Genomic DNA, 22,143 nt, shown 5'->3' with positions numbered 1-22,143 from the left:
TCTGATTACGAAATCTGTATTATGTAAACTGTGTTTTCTGGAATCATTTTCCCTACGTGACCTTCTAGAGACTTCTGTTGTTTACATTTCAATGCTACGTGACTGAACGATGAGTTCGTGTGATGCAACATTACGTAACCTTCTCGAAGTTACTGGACTGAACAGCCAACTATAAATAGTGGTGTAGTTTGTGTAAAGATTATTATGATGAGTTGATTATTATTATGAGTTGATTATGAGAGTTGTGCTATGAGTTGTGGATTGGTAGTTGATGCAGAAATTATTGGTGATTGAGACTTGAAGTAATTGAATACAAGTAGATGAGAATTGGTGCTGATATAAATTGTGTTCGAAATTAGAGTTATTTGAGAAGCCGTTCGTTAAAGTCCTTCAAGAAGTTAGATTATCATTTCACTAGTAGAACCATTCGACATTTAATTGACTGCTTTTCGGTTTGACCCATTAAACTACGTCATTGAACCTTTCCAAGTCTTTTTCCTGGTAAGAGATAGAAAGAAATCGTGACAATTACTTCTCTTATGTCCTTGTTTGTATAAAAGTCATAAAATCAGTCCTTGTAGCCGTGCTAAAATTCAGCTATGTTCAAACCGCATTATATTGATATTTTCTAAATAGAAAATGGATTTATAAAATATGAATACAATACTGTTTCAGCATATAAAAATGCTGAATTTTACATCGAGTATTACGATTAGTTTTATGACCCACTTTTTATACAAAAAAGGATAGATGATTTTGATAAGCAATCTAATTGCAAAACCGCGCATGTTTACAAGTATTCAACGTCTTGATATGTTGAATCAACGTAAAAATAGCTATCTGTCTAATGAAAGGAAAAACTTTCATTGAGCTCCGCGTTTTATTTAGGCTGTGGTTGAAGCCAATGTTTATAAAACCGCAATCATTCAAATAGTTTATTCTGCGCAAAAGCAAGCTTGACATACTCGTGTGGAATGTGCACTGTGCAGGGCATAAAAGCTTTTCACAGCACTGACATTGGCCACGGTTTTTTGGTAGTTTATTTTTTCTGGCTTTGGTACCTTCTCCCATAATAGCGTGTTTGCATACGTCGCATCTACCGTGAGGACTTCGCTTTGCACGTGAATGAACCCATCATTTGGTCGATAATATCGGTGCCACCCTTTGTGAAGTCGTAAAGCTTATACAAGCCTGGCTTCTTTTTGCGTCATCCTTGGTAATCCCCAATAGAGGTTGCATGGTCGTCAACATCAACACATTCCGCATGCCAGAACTCTTCGTTTTTACTACATAAGAATGTAGGCTGAGATCAGCCTCACTCGTCTGCCAATAAATTTCGTACGAAGATTTCTCCCTACCACTCACTTGCTTCACTGCCAGGGGTATTCCTCTACGTATAGCGTTGAGGGTTCCAGCTGACGTTATACCCCTGTCAAGCAACCACTGCGCGAGTGGTATGGAGGTGTAAAAGCGGTCATACAAAATATTCCGACCTTGAAGGTCATCGTGTTGTTCCAGGCTCATCACCATTCCTTTTACCAGTTCTTCTGTTCCACGAACGTAAAAATTAAATGGCTCTTCCTTTGGTTTACCTGAATAGACCGATGCCGCAAATGTGTATGGGAATCTGCTGGCGTTTACCGACTTGAACAGAAGGCCATATTTCGCAGGCTTGTTTGGATTATATTGCTTGAAGGCAATTTGTGTCCTCATGGGGTATAGCGTTTTGTCCAACGACAAGTAGTCACCTGGAATGACATGTTTGCCGCAGTTTTCGTTAAACATTTCGAAAACGACTCGAAATGCGACAAACCGGTCATTCTTCTAACGTTGCGGCCTAGTATTTTGGTCGTCGAACGAAATGTTCGAAAATAAAAATTTAAAGCGGTTCTTGCTCATTGTCGCACTAAACACGGGATGCCCATGCAGTTGATTGAACAATACATCCGTGGAATGACCAGCCTGTCCTAAAAGCCCCCAAAAATACCCCAATCCAACAAAGGCCAGCATCTCCTCGTTGTTGGTTGGGCCAAAATAGCAGTACCTGCTGTCATCTAAAATTCTCTCTGGCAATTGAGAAATGAATGTGGCAATTTTTCTATTTGTTTCTTGAACAATAATGTTCAAAATGTTTAAAGAAAAAAATAGTTCCTATGCTTGCCGAGGAGTCTTGGCTTCTTTGGCTGCTCCTCTAACACCAGTCGGGCCAGATATAATGTTACCTCGGCCCCTTCTCCCATTGTGCACCGGTCTCGCATTAGACCAAGTAATGCTGACGCCGCCCTCTTGTCTGTTCTTTGGCTTCTCTACAAAAGTTGTATAAGACTTCAGTGTGTAGGGAAATTCAACAGCATTGTAGTTGTTCATGTCGAGAGAAGAATCTATGCTGTTCACCAGTCATTTCGATGTTATAATCCGTCGTGGTGGCGCAAACTCCGGTTGAACATCGCCCATGGAAGGTAACTGGTTGTCATTCTCGATCGGAATCGCTGTTGCGGAAGTTGACGGAGAAGAATCCGCTTCTTCATCTGAATCGGAGTGCCAAAAATTCTCCAAATCATATGCCTGGCTTTCGTTGTCAGAATTCAGTAAAACATGTTGCAATAGTTCTTCAGCACTGAATCCTTGCCTTGCCATGTTTTATTTAAAAGTGAAAAGGACGTAATTTTTTTAATAATGGCGTTGAAATAATAAAGAAAATGTATAATGAAACAAATTGTTAATCACATAGAAACTAGTTAGAAAAAAACTGTTACACAGAGTTATAAAAGTCAACAATAAACCAAAACTTTGCAATATAATAAATTGTCAGACCGTTGTCAAAAATTGTGAAGTGCACTTTACATATTTACTGATGAAACTATATGAATGTTATGGTTATCTATGGTGATTCAGATTAGCTTCTTCAGCAATGCTTCACGTTTATGATAAACTACACGTAGAAGGGAAATCCAACAGGCATTTGCACAATTTCATCGTTTAGCGACGTAGATTCGACGAAAGCGGCGTAATAATTAGTAGGCCTACCTGGTATCAATATTGGCTGTTTCTGCAATGTTGCGTTATGACCATGAACGCCACGTGGCTTGAAAAACAACATTATAACGCTGAATGAAACCATGTGCATGAAACTGATAATCTATCTAATAAAATTATCTCTGATGTAAATTCAACGATTGGGCAATGGTAGGTCTCAACCAAGTTACCAAATATTCCATCATTTTAACGGCTAGAATGCATTGTTGAACCCAAACCGAAAAATATAGATGCGCTGTTCATCCATAATTTTTGATATTTGTTTATATGTTTAGTGAAAATAAGCTGTCATCTTGTTATTATTGAAAATGAAAAGAGCAGTTTGCAAAACGTCTATATTACCATGAATGCGGTTTCATCTATTTTGATTGTCCCTTGCTGTAGGCCTACTCAGGCAAGTTGTAATTATCACAATCTAACTTTTCCCAACTATGAGCACTATATCTCGATGCGCATTTGTGTATTGTGTGAAAATTTTGATGGTGTCCAAAAATCAAATATTATTTACAAAATAACTCGGTCTCTTACAATATCCTCATATGTCACATCAACAAATACTTTCCTGACTTACCAATAGGCCTAACTAAGGTAATAAAGAAACATTCTACTAACGGACAGTTCAGTGATAAAAAAAATCCAAAAGTTTGATATTTCTTGCAAATGCAAACAATATAAGTTTTTCATAACAAGATGAAGTTCAATAGCATTACAAGAATTCCATCACCATAATTCAAAAAGAACCTTTCCATTACTTAGGTTGACCCTTGCGATTACTCCGCATATGGATTATGTTATGTAGGCTACCACTATAGTTCACCGTACTGCCGATTGCCTAAAGCATGAAAAAAGTTGCATCTGTCTGCGGTTATAAGTTATATTTTTTTCTAAATTCAACTAAAACAGCTATTCGCATTATGAAACAGTTGGATAAGTGCCATAAATCAAACTATGGAATAAGTTTGTTTCCCTATAAAAACGCCTGCCTGCAAAATGATACCATGTTCATAAAAATTACTAGATGTACATAACGCTATATACTTTATGATATTATATTTTCTGATTATACATTTCCAGTCCTTGTCACAGACTGCATAATGCTCACTCATTTACTTTCAATGTAACTGAAAGTAGTTGTTAGATAAAACCTATATATAACACGCGCTATCAAGTAAAAGCGTTCTATTTTACATTGATTCGATTGGCTCAATATGAGATGGCTACTTCTAAACTACACTTATGAAGGCAGAGTCTGCAATTACTTGAATTTTTGCAGGTGTTACCTACAATAAATAATGCGATTAATCGAATACAATTCTCACACAACTCGTGAATATGTCTAGTCAATCAGCGCTGACATAATGCTGGATGATGCATTATTGTTTATTGAATAATTTAGTAAATATGCGTAACTTCATCTGTTTGTTATTGTGAGACGAAACTAGGAGGAATGGAAATAGAAATGGATAAAATAAAGGTATTTTTATTCAATGTAAACGCGCTGCCGCGTGTCATTATCTAACTAAAATATCTCTCACTGCTAGCCTACCTCGATTCAACGTTTTCTGACGTCACGTCCATTCGGCAACAAACGATTTCTTTCATGCATTCTCAGTTCAGGTTGGCAGTTACCCGCCTTTCCGTCGATTCAACATTGCAAGACGTCGCATAAGTTCATATCTTTAGTTTGGTAAACGGAGGTAATATTTCATTGTGACATTGCTATGTAAACTTATATTTCACATGAGACAACTTGACAAGTAAATACACAAGTTTTCACAATTTATGACGAGTTATAGCACATGGAAATGTTACGCTACAATTGCTTTGCGAGGTGAACCTGGTACAAGAGGCCTCGAATATATTGATTCAACTAAGCCGCATCACGTATAAACGTGGTGGAACGATCGTCCTTTTCACAAAAGCGTGATGTTCTGGTTTATCCTACACAAATGAGAAGCGTATTGCATTTCAAATCTTTACATGTCGACTTGGAAATAAATGTTTACAAGTATATGTGAGAAGCTTTGGGAACATCGACGCCTTTTCTGCTTTTGATAGTGTGTCGGACAAAAGGAAAGATTTGAAACCAAAATCATAATATGTTACAGCGCAGCTTCTACAGTAGCTAAATTTCTAATTATTCAAAAAAGCGTTGTGGCCCAAACAGAACAATCTAAAAACAGTCCACAACGTTGAATATGTCACGAGAAATGAGAGTGAAACAAAACAAGCTAACCTAACCCTAACCCTAACAAGCCGATCACTTTCAATACTTATCTCACATTTTACTTCAAATCTACTCCAAATGACGCTGAGTCATTGCAATAACGTTGTAGCCTATGCTTTGTTTGATTGAAAGGACATCATTGTCTGCGAAAAAAATTGTTGCTCTAGATGTATTGGCACCAAGTCTTATGTTTAATTTTACGCAATTTCAACCGCAAGCGACGGTAACTCATCGTATCAAAGTTGAAGCTTTTCCTGTATCGACGTCGCTTATAAGCCATGGTGAGAACAAAAGGTCCACGCATACTGCCAATTTCCTTCACGCTGTGAAGCAGTTAGGATTAACAAGACATGGGCCAAATTAATTACTTTCATCCAGCTGGTGGGAAAATTTTGAACAATAGAATATAAAATATTTCAGAGGATGTGCTGAGAAATGCCTTATATCCAGAGTTGCCATCGAAATGGACCCAAAAATAAGGACAACCGAAAAATTAGATTAAGATTAACGTTTTTGGACATACTTTGTATATATACGAGCCGTGTCATATCACATGCCATATTTTTTGCCAGAAAAAATCTGCTCCAGCAATTAATTGTTATTAGAAATTGCTTCATGGATCTCACGGCAGCTCAGGTCTAGGTTTACCTTTACTTGTTGCTGGGATTTGACTGTCATTTCACTAAGTCTGTTCCTTTCCTTGGTCCACTGCGCCGAAACAAGATAGAACACTCTTTCCACAAACGCATTGCTGACCTGAAAGGAGAAAATAATGCTAACCAGCTTGTAGAGCAGCGGAAAATAGTTGTTTCCGGTAAAGATCTTCATCCACTTGGCCTCAGGTTCATCCTTGCGGAACACATCATTTGGAATTTTCTTGAGCAGAGCGTTAACAGCCGAGACCTCATCGAACAGCTCATCTTTTATTGCCATTAGTGGATCAACTTGCTTCGCCAACCCCTTGACTACCTCGTACTCGATTGCTTGATCTTTCAGCAGGGTCCAGTTGATGTGCGTTGGATACTTCTCAAATCGATACCACTTGTTGATATATTCCAAGGTAATGGGGTAATGGTGTAGAACTCCTGGAAGCTCGCTTTGAGAACCTTAGCATGATCTTCATCGACTGTTCTTAGTAGTTCGTCTGTTGTTGCTCCGAAAAACCCCAAACACCGGCGTCGCAATATTTTGATCTTGAAAGATTCAATTATCTCTGCCAGTTCTGGAAACAATGCAGTTGACTTTTGCAGGAGTAACATTTGTCAATCAAGAGCAAAAAATGCAAGGTTTATTGAAGAGCAAGAAAAGTCAAATCCTGTGACGTGTACGCCACAGGGAGTACCTTTCATTTATGATGTCATAAAATCTCGGCGCAAATGCAGAATTTTAGAATATTACGCATTGCAATATGCAACACCGGATACCAGAGGAAAACGATCAAAGTTCTATAATTGTTGAAAATAAGACAAAATAAGGACGCAAGTCGAAAACAAGGACATTTCTTAGAAATAAGGACATTTAAGTTTTCTAAGACCTGGCCCTTCAAAATAAGGACAAATCTTAGAAATAAGGACGGTATGGCAACCCTGCTTATTAGGGTGGCTCGTTTTTGAACTTTTTTTCTTAATTCTTTCGGGGTAGTGGGGAAATGGTGCCAATGAGTGAGAAAACGCTCATGACAAAACTTGAGATTCGTAACAGATTGTCTTTAGCCTCTTCATGGGGCTCAAAAATTGAAAAATGGGGTCAAAAACGCAATTTTTCCAAAATATAAAAAAAATATTTTGCAAAAATATTTTTAGTTTGGGTAGATACAATATTGTTTAGATATATCTAATTAACCTAAGAAAAAAAATTGGAGTCATTTGAACTATTCCTTCAGCTTCCTCACAGCTTTTGAAAATTTTGCATTTTGCATAAAATTTTGCATTTTTGTGTGTGGTTACATAACCACAAAACGTCATTGCATTTCTCTTTATAGACCTGCCCGGAGCTGTTGCGTCATTTTTTAATGGAATCGGGTTAATTTGGTAAAATATAGTGACGTCTTCTATTGAATTTGCGTAACTGACAAAGCCATGGTTGTCACAACGAAAGCTTTGACAAAAAAATAAAAGAATTTAAACAATACATGTTTCTGTTGCTGTTTTAAATTAAAAGTAACTTTTTCTTATTAACACATGATGTTTCAAATGAATATTTTGGTAATGCCCTGACGAACGATAATACACAGTAGCAACAGCAGTTACTAAACGTTACAATAGCAAACAGCAAGGTTTCTGAAAGCGATTCAAACCAGCGAAATTATAATCAACATCACAAGGAAGGTTTTCAACAAAAACACAATCAACGAATTCAACAACAACGCAATCAACGCATTCAACAAAATCAACAAAGACTTAGGCTACAGCAATGTTGAACACAGTAGCCTAGTGCTAAATTTTCTGTTCAATTGTTAAATTGCTTTTTATTGTCAAATTTCGGCGTTATCTTTCGGCTCAGTAACGTTGTTCTAATGAAACCGTCTCTGTTTTGTTGACCACAAACTTTGCTGTACGCTGCCGTTACCAACTTTATTATTCTTTCCACTGCTTGTGTGTGACAGGGAATTTTGAAGAGCTCACTTGGCACCGGTAGTGGAGTTCCTTGACTGATTGCTTTGCATATTACGTCATCTGTTACATCTTGCAGCAAAGGTGGGGATGTGAGATCAACGTTTTGCCAGTCAATTAATTTATGAAATGCCGTCGCGTTAAAATTTATGATTGGAATTTTAAAACCTCTCACAATGCTATTTCGTTTTGCAATCAGTTTTCGGGCACGCAAAACTCTTCTCAATCCAAGTTCTCAGATAACTTTACTGTCGTCAGCAACCACGGATAACAAAACACTTTCTGGATGGGCATTTTATCCATTTTTTTGCATCACTGGAAGAACGATTTCTTTGACTTCTATTGGCAGGCAGCGTGTTCTCATAATTGTTTCGTACATGTGCTTAGCACCATGTGTAGCAGATGGATTGCATTTTGTTTTGAACCACATTGGTGTATACTGTATATACTTTCATAATAAATTCCACCAAAAGAATTTAAGTGCTAGATGGGTTGGATTTCGTCACATAGAGACGAAAAATTCTGTTTGCTGTCGTCAGCCAGCGTGAATGACATATTTTTCCAGGATTACGTTGAAATACAGGATCATTCACAGTGGCTTTTGATACTGCTCGTTGGATTTCATATAGATACTTTTGGTCAGTACTTAGGTCATCAAAATCCACTTCAATAGTTTCTGTTACAATTGCGCAAAATTTAACGTTAACAGCAACTTGTTCGCAATTTCCCAATGCTTGGAATGGCCAATTTCTCCCGTGAATCCACCTGATCCACTTGTTTTCCCATCAAGTTTTTGAATTAAATGTTTTAAAGGCAATTCATTCCAATGAAGTTGGCAAATTAACCACTGTAATGGCCTGCTAACCGCTCTTTCCAACAGTGCAACAGCTCCATTTTCTGTGCCTGTATTTACATTTGTTCCGTCGCAACCAATTGCTCTCAAGTATGTTAAATCTAGATTGGATGTGTTGGAATTAAAGAATTTTATAATAGCTCTCAAAATGTTTTTTGAAGAACCAGATTCCGGAGTGACATGGCTAATGAACTTTGATCCAGGCTCTTGCAACATACATATATGTTCTTCTTTAACCAGTGATTTTGAAAACTTGTTGCCTTTTTTTACATTTGTAAGTGTTTCATCAATGCGCCCATCAAAATAAATGGCAAATGGGGAAACAAAATCTGCATCACTGGAGCTTTGTGCTTCTCTGCGGACCTTTTTTCTTTCTCGACGAATTTTATGTCGATCTATAACAGAGCTGTCATCATTTTCACTTATCACCCCAATGTCCAGCAACAATGAGCCTGCAATAAAGGCAGCTGTTCTATCAGACACACCTGCTGTCCTGCTTTGTCGTACACTTGAGCTACAGATGAGAGACTTTGATTCCTCCTTTGGTTGCTTTTATCGAAAATATTCTCAGAGTGAGCAAGCTCTTCTTCACAAGTAAATCCATCACTATCTTCACATGTTACTGATGTGTCTGTCTGTGTCACATTCAGACGATGATGAAGCCAGTTCAATCCTGCGTTCAACGTATTGATTTGTCTGTGCTGCTTGGCACTGTTCCCGTTTGTTTTTCTGCTGATTCATTTTTCTAACTCTGATAGTTTCAAGTTTGTCAATACCAAAAATAATTATTTTTCTATTCGTGCGCTGGTCAATCAAGAAGTCCTGCTCCTTACAGGGCACTTTTTTAGAAGCAGAACATGTGCAAGATGTAAAATCCAAACATTTACATGCAGCAATATCAAAAAGCTTCTTTCCTTGATTTTGAATATTTTGTAGTTTGTCTTGGTACAAAGGAGTTTCTGCTCTGAATGGATAATTTTTCTGGAATTTCTTGAGCTGTGCATGGTAAGTATTTAACATATCCTTGACACGTTTTTTTCGAAACAATGGGGATAGAAGCTGACTCCCATATTTCCATTACTGAGTTAGTGACTATTTCAGAAATTCCTGAAAAGGCCGGTTCTTTAGATGACGATTCCAGAAAAGACATTTTTTGAAACTGGCATGCTTTAATGACATCTTCGTAGTTTGGCAATACAGTAGCTGGCAAAGAGTTTGGCTGTCCAAATACAGGACACTCAGTACTTTTCCTGGTTAATTTGCTCATCATTTTAAAACTTTTACAAGAACCAAGCGTAGGCCTTTATACACATAGCAAACTGCAAACACATAAGAATTCATATTTTGAAAGGTTAGTACAACTATAACTGTTTTGCAGTCAGTTGAACCAGTAAAATAACTAAGTTAGTTAGTTAGTTAGTAGCCAACCTACTAACTAACCTACTCTTCCTGCTCAAACAAGAAGAACTGGGTCAACGTCAACAATATGTGTTTTTACAAAAAGTCACGCCATATTAGCTAACAAAGTAAGCAATATGTTGATTGTGATGCTGTTGTGGTGTGCTATTGTAACCTTTAGTTAGTAAGTGCCACTGATAGTATTTATTTCAATTTTTTGTCTAAGCTTTCGTTGTGACAGCCATGGCTTCGTCAGTGAAGTAAATTCATTAGAAGACGTCACTTTTTCCTACCAAATTAACCCATTTTTATTAAAAAATGACGCAACAGCTCCGGGCAGGTCTATAAAGAGATATGCAATGACGTTTTATAGTTGGCAAAATGTCTAACGCAATTATGTAACCACACACAAAAATGCAAAATTTTCAGCAAAATGCGAAATTTTCAGAAGCTGTGAGGAAGCTGAAGGAATAGTTCAAATGACTCCAATTTTTTTTCTTAGGTTAATTAGATATATCTAAACAATATTGTATCTACCCAAACTAAAAATATTTTTGCAAAATATTTTTTTTAATTTTTTGAAAAATTGCGTTTTTGACCCCATTTTTCGATTTTTGAGCCCCATGAGGAGGCTAAAGACAATTTGTTACGAATCTCAAACTTTGTCATGAGCGTTTTCTCACTCATTGGCACCATTTCCCCACTACCCCGAGAGAAGTAAAAAAAAAAGTTCAAAAACGAGCCACCCTACTGCTTATATCTCTCAATTTATAACCTTTATTCGCTCAAAATTTCAGCTCAATAGAGGTGAATGAAAGTTAGGAAAAGTCAAGAAATCTCGTAGTCGCAGTCTCAGTCGTTTTAGAGATAAAACTGTTGATGCAAAAAAGTTGAATTGACAGCCCCCCCCCCCAACCATCAAACAGATAAAGTCCTAACTTTTAGCCCAAATCACATTTAAATGTAGTGAAAGATGGAAATATTTTGATGTTTTTTATTTTCCCTGAAGAGGTCCAATACTGTTTTGTGATGTCATGGTCATGTTTGTTTTCCCTCAATCACAACATTGTGCTGTCATAGACATGTTTAAAAGAAGTATGGTTGCACTTAATCCATCCAATTTGAACAATTTTGCAGGGCTTTGAGACTTTAGCACTTTTCTGCTTTTGCCAAACGTTTCATCAATCTTTCCTCTACTCAATAATTTTTTTTTTTTAAAGGTATGCATCATGGTTTTATTGGTGCGTAACGACAAGAAGTCAATTTCTTTTTATCTCAAAAAGTAGCAGGCCTAGTTCCAAATAAAAAGTTTTCATCTTTGATGTTCGTTTTGTATCTTTATTCTGCATTGCGGGAATATGGCAAGAATAAAACTTTATACTTGTTAGGAAAAGTATTATGAAGCATTTATTCACTATTTGAACACTGAGCAGTGAGCAGTGCTGAAAAACTCCACTTTTAAGGGAAAATTTTTTCATTCATGGTTGGTATCAGTAATAAGATCTCATTATGTATAATAAGATCTCATTATCAGTAATAAGATGCATTATGTCACAAATCATCATCATCATCAACAATGAAAAAACTCACTACCTTCCAAAATCACATCATGAGAAGCATGACCAACAAAAGGTTACTTGATCACATAAAAATAGAAGATCTTTTAACTATGACAAAACTACATCCAATTGCAGCAATAATAAAATCAAACGTTTTAAAACTGTTCGGCCACACTAAAAGATCACAATTCGGAATCAGCAAACTTTGCACAGAAGGCAAAGTAGAAGGAAAAAGAAAACGTGGCAGACAACCAAAACGATGGCAAGACAACATTCAATCATGGACCGGACTCCACTTGACGACACTGGGCGAGTTGGCTCAAAATCGCCACTCTTGGAAACAAATAAGCCATGTTGATGCGCAATCTGCCGCAGGCGGAGATAACGACTAATGATGATGTCACAAATAATTTGCAAGAAGCATCAATGACGAAGTGTCTAAGACCTTACAACACACGAAAAGAATACTGCTGTTTCAACATTTATAAAGCATATACATCGTTGTTAAATCAAATATAGTTATTACTATCTGAAGCCTTTACAAGTTGTTTCACCTAACGGATCATCAGAAGGTCTTATTCAAATAGAATCTACTTAATAGATTCTATTTGAATAAGACCTTCTGATGATCCGTTAGGTGAAACAATTTGTAAAGGCTTCAGATAGTAATAACTATATTTGATTTAATTTGCTCTGCTTTGCTTTTTTGCTTAGCATTGAGCACTTTTTTGTAGTATTGATAGTTTTCATTGTTTTACATCGTTGTTAAATGTTAAGCTATCAGTTAAAAAACATGTTTAAACAAGCTATTGGCAATAGCTTGCATTAGTAAACTACCACAAACAAGGTAATGTGTGTTCTAAATACTGCCATCTTGTTTTTGCCAAAATTTCGTCAACCCATTGAGTGTGTACAAGAATAACCAGTACCGTACCAGTATACTAACATCGTAGGCTAGCTAACTTCTATAAAAGGAAAAATAAATTAACTCATCTACTTTATGTCATGTATCAAATTGCATTAATTCAATGTTTATCAGGTCTACTGCCACAAACATGCCTGAGAGTGAAAAAGAAAGCAAAACAACGTAGGACTATGCAAAAAGTCTTTGCTACCAAGCACAAACACTTAGGAATTTCAGCTTACCAATAAAACCATTTTTACCAGTTTAACGTTTTTCAAGAGCACTATAATGAAACTAAGCTGCAAATTGTAAAAAATTTACATCTTTTCCAGAAAAATATGAAAAAAAAACAAGAAATAACAAAAACCGCGTGTTTTTTTGGCCCAAATTTTTTTTTTTAAAAACACGTTTTAAAAAAAAAAAACGTTTCGTTTTTTTTGCATTTACAATTCTAGGTCTTGCCTCTCTTTGAGGAATTAACTATTAAAATTTTTGGCTTTTCCCTGATGCTATTTTCAAGTACCTTTGTAATGAGACACCTTATTTGGGCAAGGGCTTATCAAGAAGAGTACAAAATGATGTGTTCCAGCATATGTTTCTCCGTAGTTATTTAGTCCCTATTTCAAGAAAGGTCATAAGACAATCATGGATAAGCTTTTAGCAAGTTTGCATTCAGCCAATGAAGTAAAAGCATAAAAAAGACTCTTCTTGGTACGATGAAGTCGCAACGAAAAGGAGGCCACGTCGATACATCATGAGCGAGCAGCCATTGTATTCATCTGAAGTGTACATAACTTCATCGAATGCACTCTTGACAATACACAAAGAAAATAAGTGCAAACTGGTCTATTTGCTAAGTTCCATTTCGTGTTTTTATATCATTATGCTGTAGATTGTGCTTGCATAAAATTATACATTGTTTATTCTAAAGTGGCAAACATCTGCACGTCAAGAAAACTGTTCTTGCTGAATTTGATCAAAGAGCTTCGTTGTGATCCTCCAACAAAACATTCTTTAGTTGCCTATCTTGCCTCGACTGTGGCTACTGCTAGTCAAGAGTCTCGAAAAAGAAAGCATTGTCATTGTGAGCAATGAAAAACAAATTAGATCCTGTCAAGCATGACGCAAGCCCTGTTCTGGAAAACGTACTCCATCGAAAATGACAAATGTTTTTATGTGCTGCGGAAACATGACATAAGCCTATGCAACTAAGAGTAGAACAAAAAAACTTCTTATTTTTGCCTCAATCGCTTGCAATACTTCATTAGCAAAGCTTTCCAAAGTCTACTAAACAAATCACAATCAAAGATTTCCTGAATTTTTTACACATCAACAACTTATTGGTGCAAACTGTATGTGGTTACATTCTAGCCTACTACGCAATACTTGCTGGGGGTAACTTGTACTGAGCGTACTTAATAGAAACTCGGTAATATCTACAGATCGAATTACTAAACCTGTGTTAGTTACTATTTGGTCACTTTTGGTTTTGTTGTTTCAGTTGAAAGCCTCTGCTGGAACTCGCCTTGTCAAAACCAAGGAAGATGCCGAGGAAACCGTAAATCTTACACGTGCGAGTGTGCCAGAGGATATAGAGGAAATAATTGCCAAACAGGTAAAAATGATTCCACTGTAACTGAACAAATCAGTAGGTTGATGACGTATTGTGGTATAAGATCATGCCAGCTGGCTAACCGAATAAATTTGTTGTCATAGTTTTTATTTTTCACAAATCAAAAATATCGTTTCTAGCACTAGTTGCAACGTTCATGTGATGAACACTCAAACTTTTCAGTATTCAAATCAAAAATAGCTGGTTTGAAAACATATCCATCATCTGTCCGTGGTATTGCAAAATTATTTTTCTCCCAAAGCTAAACATTGAACCATATTCGATTTTTTGGTAAGTTTATCACTTTTGTGGTAATAACGTAAAAGCCTAAATCAATTTTAAAACTATCAATTTATAGTCCGGTAAATAGTTTATCTGTTAACCCTATTCAGACTAACGGGTGGACGGGTGCCGTACATACCTAAAACTTTCATTGATTTTATAAAATCTACTGGCTCAAATTAACTGAAGTTTTAATTATAATTAATTAATTTGGAAAAGTTATAATTAGGATTTTTCCTAAAAAATTATTCATCTTTGGTTTAGTAATGAAATGACATTTTTGTGTAGTATAGTTTTTTAGTTATCAGCAGTTTTTTAACACCTACTCACGACTTTTTCTGCAAAACTAGTAAAAAGTTAATCAGCGTGAAATTGAAGAGGGATTAACTACACCGCTGAATTTTGCGTCAGCAGTTGTCAGAAAAAGTAGGTCGCGACGTCAAATCTTCGCTCTGCTTGATATGGGTGCCCCGTGAGTTGCGGTTTCTAGCTGTTGTAGTTTGCTTCAACAGTGTGAGTTACCACGACAAGGTTGGCAATTTGAGTCCCTGCTGTTTCTATGAAGATTCTAAAACAACTCTGCAATTCTCAAAATAGATTTGCACGTTGATTATGAAATATGAAACCAGCACAAAGACCTTAACCTTCGTCCGGCTGCATGGGTACAATTGTATCCATTCCAATTTTAAAATACGACAGTCTTTTTTCTAGAAACCCGAGAGACCTGAAACTTCCTGACATCTCTACATTTCTGTGTTAGATTATGCAGACTAAATGTCGGCAAAAAATCTTTACACGTTACCGAGATTTAGGGTCGAGTTGTTTTTACACCCTTAACAGGCGGTATGGGTACAATTGTACCCTTGCACATTGTGTATCTAAATAATGCCAGTATACATAACACAAAGACAATTTTTTGAATGTTGAATGAAACAGAGTACAGAAATGATTTATTTGACACAGAAATATGAAAGAAAACTTAGTCGAGATGGGTTTAGTCAGTGTCACAAGTAATACACTTTGTTTTTGTTATGGAGTGTTCGTCGCACACAGGCTGAACGCAAGCCACGCAGCCTTTCCTGGTTTTACGTCGTTTTCGTTTCTGATCTCTGCAGACATAGCAACTGCCAACAATCGGTGTAGCTCCTCGATTTCCATGGGGTTCTTTGGGGTTAGCTTCTGCCCCTTCTGGCGGTGTCGCAATGGGCCGTCCTAGAACCATTTCCACTGCAGCTCGAAGGAAGCGGTTTCTCATCATCATGCGGTTGGTAGTGCGAGCTTCCACTGAAGGCATACATAGCTGTTTCGCAAGATCTTTCAGGAACTTTCTCCGTTGGTCCTTTTTCCTAAACACTGGCTTGTGTTCCCTGTAGATGATAAACGACGCTAAGCCAGTGACGTCGATCATGTTATAGAAAAACGCCAAAGGCCAACGCAGTGTCCGTCGTTTTACTGTGTATTCACCCAGCATTTTGTCCATTGTGTCCACCCCCCCTTTGGTTTTATTATAGTACGTGATGATCTCTGGTTTGCTTGATTGTGTTGCTTCGACTTTTCCGGTCATGTGCATGGATGATAGAAGCACAACTGATCTGTTTTTCTTTGGCACATATGAACAGACTGTTGCATCTCGATGGTAGGCGAAATTGGTCGAGTGAAGTGCTCTTTCCTTGCCAGGCTGCATGTTGCTTGGCAAAAACCTCTTGTTTTTTCTGACTGTTCCAACTGAAGTCATGTCCCAGGTGTTCAATACTTTAGCTAGCTGCATACCTGTGAAGAAATTATCGGTGGTGACATTTCTTCCAGAGCCTTTATACAAACAGACCAGGTCCAAAACTGTTCGCTCACCAACATTTGTTTGTCGGGGACCATCTATTGGTTTTCCAGTATAAAGCTGACCATGCAGCGGGTAGGCGTTTGATGCATCACAAGCCCAGAAAACCTTGATACCATATTTAGCTGGTTTAGATGGTATATACTGTGTGAATTTGGTATGTCCTCGAAATGGAAACAATTGTTCATCTATCGTGACACATTCATGTGGCTTGTAGGCTCTCTCCAAATTTTTATTCAGCATTAGCCACAGATCTCGTATTGGTGCAGCTTTATCTGTTTGCACACGCTCTGCACGTGTATTATCGTTGTCAAATCTGATAAATCTGAGCATCAACTTGAAGCGGTCACGAGACATAGCTGCACGTATAAGAGGCAAAGCATCTACTTTCCACATATCTTCCAGATTCTCTTTGTTACTCCTGTGTACACCAGCAGCAATAAGGATGCCAATAAATGCACTGAGCTCAACTTCAGTAAAGGGCTCGAATGTTCTTAGTGGTGGCCGTTCAGAAGCATTACGAAATCTTTCTGCGAGATTGTTGTTGAAAGCTTCATAAACTCTTCTAGCCTTTCGATTTGTTTCTCTTAATATGATGTCACACATCTCTGGACTCATGATGGATTTGAACAGCTCTTTTTCTGTAAATAGATTGCTGGTTGCTGCAGGCCCACCTCTTTGTCGTAGGATGTTACGAGATCTTGTTTGGGCAGTTGGCAGCGGATCTCTATGCCATTCGGTTTCATCCTTAGCAATCCAAATGCTATCAACATGTTGAGACATGGCAGGGACATCTTCAACACTCTCGTCTGAGTCGTATTCTTCTTCCTGTTCTACCACCATTTCTTCTTCAATGTCGGACGCTTCTTCAATGCCATCATCTGCTTCTGGTATGTAGTTTTCATCGTCAGATGCAACATATGCGCCTTCCTCATATTCAGAATCAGATTCTTCAATCATACGCCTAATTTCATCGGCCGTATATCTGAAAGGCAGCAAAAAAGTAAATAAATGTGTATAATGTTTCTTTGTGAAATACCGGTACTACAAAAGTAGGCTATAAGCTGGACACAAAATGATACTGACCTCAATCGTCGTGTTCTTCGATTATCGTAAATGCTAGATTCAGCATCACCATCACTCATGATTTCTTCACCAACCTTCCAAAACTTATAGCCTACAGTACAACCAATTTTCAATCTGCAGTTTACACCTAACCAATTCCGGCAGAAAACTTACCAATTCCTACTAGTCCTACTCAAATATAATCAAAAACTCTAATACTGCACGTGCCTTGTCTTATCTAAGGCAAGAGACGAAGGGAGAGGAAACGAAGTGGAACGACTGGGATGACGATAGCTGATCGCAGGGGCAGAAAGGATGATAAAAATAAAAGGGGAATGGAGAGAGAACTGGTGCAGCAACACGTGCTATACTTCCCTAGAGCACAGTATTTAAACGCTCTGACCAATAAATACGGCATACCGTACAAAAAATATAACTAACTTGGAAATTTCAATGGAAAATGTACGTGGGTACAATTGTACCCATGCCGCCTGTTAGCGGTGTAAAAATATGCAGTCTGACAAAGGTTAAAATAATGAATGCAAATACAATACAAAGTCACTTTCCTAAGCACTTTACTGCTGTTACATCGCGCTTGAGGTGTTCATGAGATTTTCCATGGACATTTAGTGAAGATTTTCTCCCATTATCAACATCGTACTGAAAATATCTTCCATCTATATTTTGCACCATGTTTGCAAACAGGAACAGGGTTAAATTATGTCGAAAGCAAAATAATACAATTGAAAGTTGGTTAAAGAAAACGAGGAAACCCGAAAAGAAAATGAAGATTGTGTGACAGAAAATATGGAAAAAGTGAGAGTGAAGGAGGAAGATGCTGCTGACACAATGATGTAGATGACTTCAATCTGCAAAGGCGACTCCATTTAAAGTGGGAATAAAGCCAGGAAAAGAAGTTGCAAACGTAATGATAAGCTTGGGGTTAACAGCAACAAGATGGGCTGATTGTGAAAAACTATCTGACATAATTTTATTTGTTTTCCTCAAAAGTCACCCCTTTATCAATGTTGTCCCAAAACTACATCAGTTTTATCTTTGTCTCTCATAAGGTGAGACAACTTTCTTCTACTGAGGTCATCCGACAAACTGAGTAGGAATAAAGCTCTTTGTCTTCAAACTACTGTGGACAGCGTCATCAACGATCGTACTATCTTCAGTTCACCTAACAAGGGGGAAGTTCAATCGAATTGAGCTTCATCAAAATCATCTTGTCAAATTGTTGCGTTTGTACGATTGTTGGAAAGTGACAAAGGGAAAAATTTGGGCCCAAACTGATGAAACCGATTTTAAAAGTTTATTTATGTTTTTTTTTAATGGCCAATGGTTAATTTTTACCAGTTTGTCTCAATTTTGTTTTTCCAATCTTATGGTCGAATATTTTTGCTTGTTGCTATCCCTAATCCAAATCTATAACTTGGGGAGGATTGTAATATTCATGAGACCCTTCATTTATATCCTCATATTGAGATTGCATGAACCGTTGTGTTTGTATGCTACTTCTGTACATAGAAACGGATTTTATGATCATTAAAAAGAACTGTAAGCAAGCAAAGCGTACTAGTTAGTAAAGGCAGAACATTACACTCACCATCCGCAAACTGTGATTGCGGCAAGGAGGAACAAATCGCAAACCACACCATCTATCATGCGCCATACGTAGTGCGTGGTCTGCGTGAACTGAACTACCAATCGACAAAATTGCCCCAAAACAAAGCCCGGAACACTATCACTACTTAACCCTATCTGTAGCGACACATGGTTTTATGACGACGCCCCACTCTGTTAGTGAAATGTTTCTCAGAAGGAATTATGGTAGAAATGCGAAATTTCTAGACTTTTAGTTTTTATTCTTTGCAAACTTTCTACACCTAAATTGGTCATTTTTCTACCTTCCTGCTCTTCACAATAGGCATTTCGTGATAGATATTACACCTTCAAACACAATTTTGTTTAAATGATAAAAACATTAAACGACAGCCAATTAAAAGAACGTGTTAATGTGTAGGGTACTGTGTTACTAACCCTAACTCAGTGCATTTATAACTCAGTCCGGTACAGGTTTATAATTATTTATATTAGGTCACTAGTTGACGCAGCCCCCCCCCCCCATGTTTTAAGACCACGAGCCGCCACTGTCTGGCTGCAGTTCAGTTTCAGTTCAGTTGTTTTTATTTCTGACCATCATATCAAAAACAATACACGTCAACATAGCAAAGGTCGAGAAAAAGGTAGAAGCGACAAAACGTGAACGTTAAAACGTGCTTGTGACCGAAGTAAGTTATTATAGTGTTAAGTTAAATATACAAAAATCAAATATGTAATTGCACAAAAATGCCGAAAAAGAGCTGAAACGTAATTTCTGGGGAAATCCCCGTTTTGGGGGTAATCCCGTAACCCAAAAGATTACGGCACCCACTAAATCAAAGTTGTGTTGACCAACTGCAAAAATATGCAAAAAAACAACGTGTAACACGTTTAGCCTAAAGATTCCCCTAAGGGCCTGGACTAATTCGAATTATGCTACAGGGTTGAGAGTTTATAAGGGTCGTAGGTATTAAAGAGGTGTCACTTTGAAGATATTCTTTAATTTTCGTTTTAATTACCCAGAGGGTAGTTTTGGCAAGTTTTTTGTTGTCCCACATATATTTATCTCCGATGTGTAGTGAAATTTTCTTTTTAATTATGGTACTCTTAAATGTATTTAGGATCAGCAGATTCAACAGGTTGTCTGCTTGTCTGCTTGGAAAATGGTTGTATAGGATTATATCAGTTGTAAGTTTAATCTTTTGTTTTGTTATTGAATGATATAACTTTTCTATTTTTATCCAAATTGATTTCGTGAAGGTACATTCAGCTAAATGGTGTTTTATATTGTCAACAGCCATTTTGCAAAATTTGCACTGAGTAATTTTGTTCTGGCTGCAACGCCATGAGTTAGATTGTTTGTAAAAGTCGCCCCATTTAAAAGCTGAATGTGCTATTCGATAACAGATCGATATGTTAGAGTTTGAGAAGTATGGTTTGATATTTTTGTTTGTAAGGAGTTTTTCTGACCAGCTTATTGGTTCATTGTTTTGGCTCTTAATTTCAGTTTTGGTTTCTTTTTGTGATTTAAGGTTTGTGTATATTGTATTATATGATATATCAATCCAGTCAGGATTGTGTTTTCGAAGTTGAAGAAAGGTACGAAAAACATAAGAGTAAAACGAATTTGGACAATCAGAGTGTGGTTCACTTAGGTTATGCAATTTTGTGTTGATGTGCCTTACTTTATAGTTTAGATTGTACTTTGCCCACTCATGCCATAGTTCTGTTGCTTTATCAAGTGTGGACAGGTGTCTAATGCATGCATGCCATAACTTCAGATCATAAAATAACTTCGAGCAATTCTAAAATTCTAAAAGTTGAAAGTGATTATAAAAAGCGAATGTTTTCTGAAAGTTGGTTAATCAATCAAAAGCCTCATGTAATGAATCGGAATGATGGCATCTCTTTTCCTGCAATCTACAAAAAACTACTCGTTGTGTTCTTAGCTCATTCAATCAGAGTCATACTGGAATTCTGTTTTTATTATAAAATTGCACTACCAAGATATAGTGTGAAACCTGCAAAGTAAGCCCAAAACGAGAAGTGCCAATTAACAAAAGCAGGCGGATGAATATTAAGCAAAAGAGAAGACCTGAGGGAAACGAAAACAAAGTACATCGTTTCAATGCAAATAAACTAAAATACATAACACCTCCCCAATAAAATTTATGACCACCCATAATGAAGAGGTGGTTGGCGTCTTCTCTTTGATCGCCTTAATGTTTGTTCTTGATGCGATGACGATGATGGATCGTCGGTCGCTATCGGCGTCGATGAATCCTCGGTCGCAATCGGCGTCGATGAATCCTCGGTCGCAATCGGCGTCGATGAATCCTCGGTCGCTGTCGGCGTCGATGGAACTGGAAACTCGTCAGCTGTCGATGACGACGTGAAAGTAGTCTCCCCTGGGTCCCCGTCTTCCGGCGAGATGTAACGCGGACGTAGCTGGTTGATATGGCGTCTCCATATTGGACCTCGAGGGTCCACTCGAACCTGCAAACTACGACTCCCGTGTCGCTTCACCACGACGGCAGGAACCCACCGAGGGCTTCGGCTTTGCCTGGAACCAAAGTATAAAGCATAACAAGGATCACCAACATCGAAGTTAATTGTTTTCCGGTTTTGTTTCCGAGGCGAAGGACTCGTCGATGGTTTCGTGATCTGAGCTGAGGAAGGAAGTAAAATATCTAATTTAGTACGTAGTTGTCGGTGGTTTAATAACTCACTAGGAGAGTAACCACTGGCATTAGGCGTACGGCGAAACTGCATCAAGAATTGAGTGATGGCACTTTTAGGCGGTAACGACGATTTTCTCAACGCCTGCTTGAAAGTGCGCACCAAACGCTCGGCAGCACCATTCGTAGCTGGATGGTATGGTGCTCCAGTGATGTGGACTATACCCCTAGCTTTACAATAATTCTTGAAGTCTTCTGAAGAAAACGTAGTCGCATTGTCTGAGACAATGGAGTGGGGGTATCCAAAATGGGCAAAATCCTGCTCTAAAAGATCAATAGTAGCAGACGTCGATACGGAAGAAGTTGGGTGAATAGAAGGATACTTACTATAAGCATCGGTAACAATAAGCCAATTGGAACCTAAAAAATTAATAGCGTGATCGACATGAATTCGACTCCAAGGCTTCTCTGGAGCTAT

At 37.6% G+C, this 22,143-nt stretch overlaps 1 protein-coding gene and 1 long non-coding RNA gene across 3 annotated transcripts in view; one reads left to right on the top strand and one right to left on the bottom strand.

Annotated features, from left to right (window-relative positions):
- LOC145769211 (uncharacterized) overlaps positions 1–22,143 on the top strand; it is an 81,923-nt gene that overhangs the window by 39,289 nt on the left and 20,491 nt on the right. The window contains exon 4 of one of the 2 annotated variants that reach the window (XR_014288992.1): positions 14,091–14,104. The exons of the other annotated variant lie outside the window; for it this stretch is intronic. This is a non-coding gene — a long non-coding RNA (uncharacterized LOC145769211). Of the gene's footprint in view, positions 1–14,090; positions 14,105–22,143 lie in introns of those variants that run through there. 2 annotated transcript variants of the gene reach the window in all.
- Positions 15,181–16,502, bottom strand: LOC145780331 (uncharacterized). The gene is made up of 2 exons (XM_082592036.1): positions 15,998–16,502; positions 15,181–15,850 (listed from the first exon to the last, which is right to left on the bottom strand). Exons 1-2 carry the CDS (start codon positions 16,249–16,251, stop codon positions 15,478–15,480), a joined length of 627 nt encoding a protein of 208 aa, XP_082448162.1. The 5' UTR covers positions 16,252–16,502; the 3' UTR covers positions 15,181–15,477.

The sequence above is a fragment of the Aplidium turbinatum genome, chromosome 1 (assembly GCF_918807975.1).
Source record: "Aplidium turbinatum chromosome 1, kaAplTurb1.1, whole genome shotgun sequence".
Lineage (NCBI taxonomy): Eukaryota > Metazoa > Chordata > Ascidiacea > Aplousobranchia > Polyclinidae > Aplidium > Aplidium turbinatum.
Note: the sequence above shows the minus strand (reverse complement) of the source record. Positions and strands in the feature narration are given on the sequence as shown.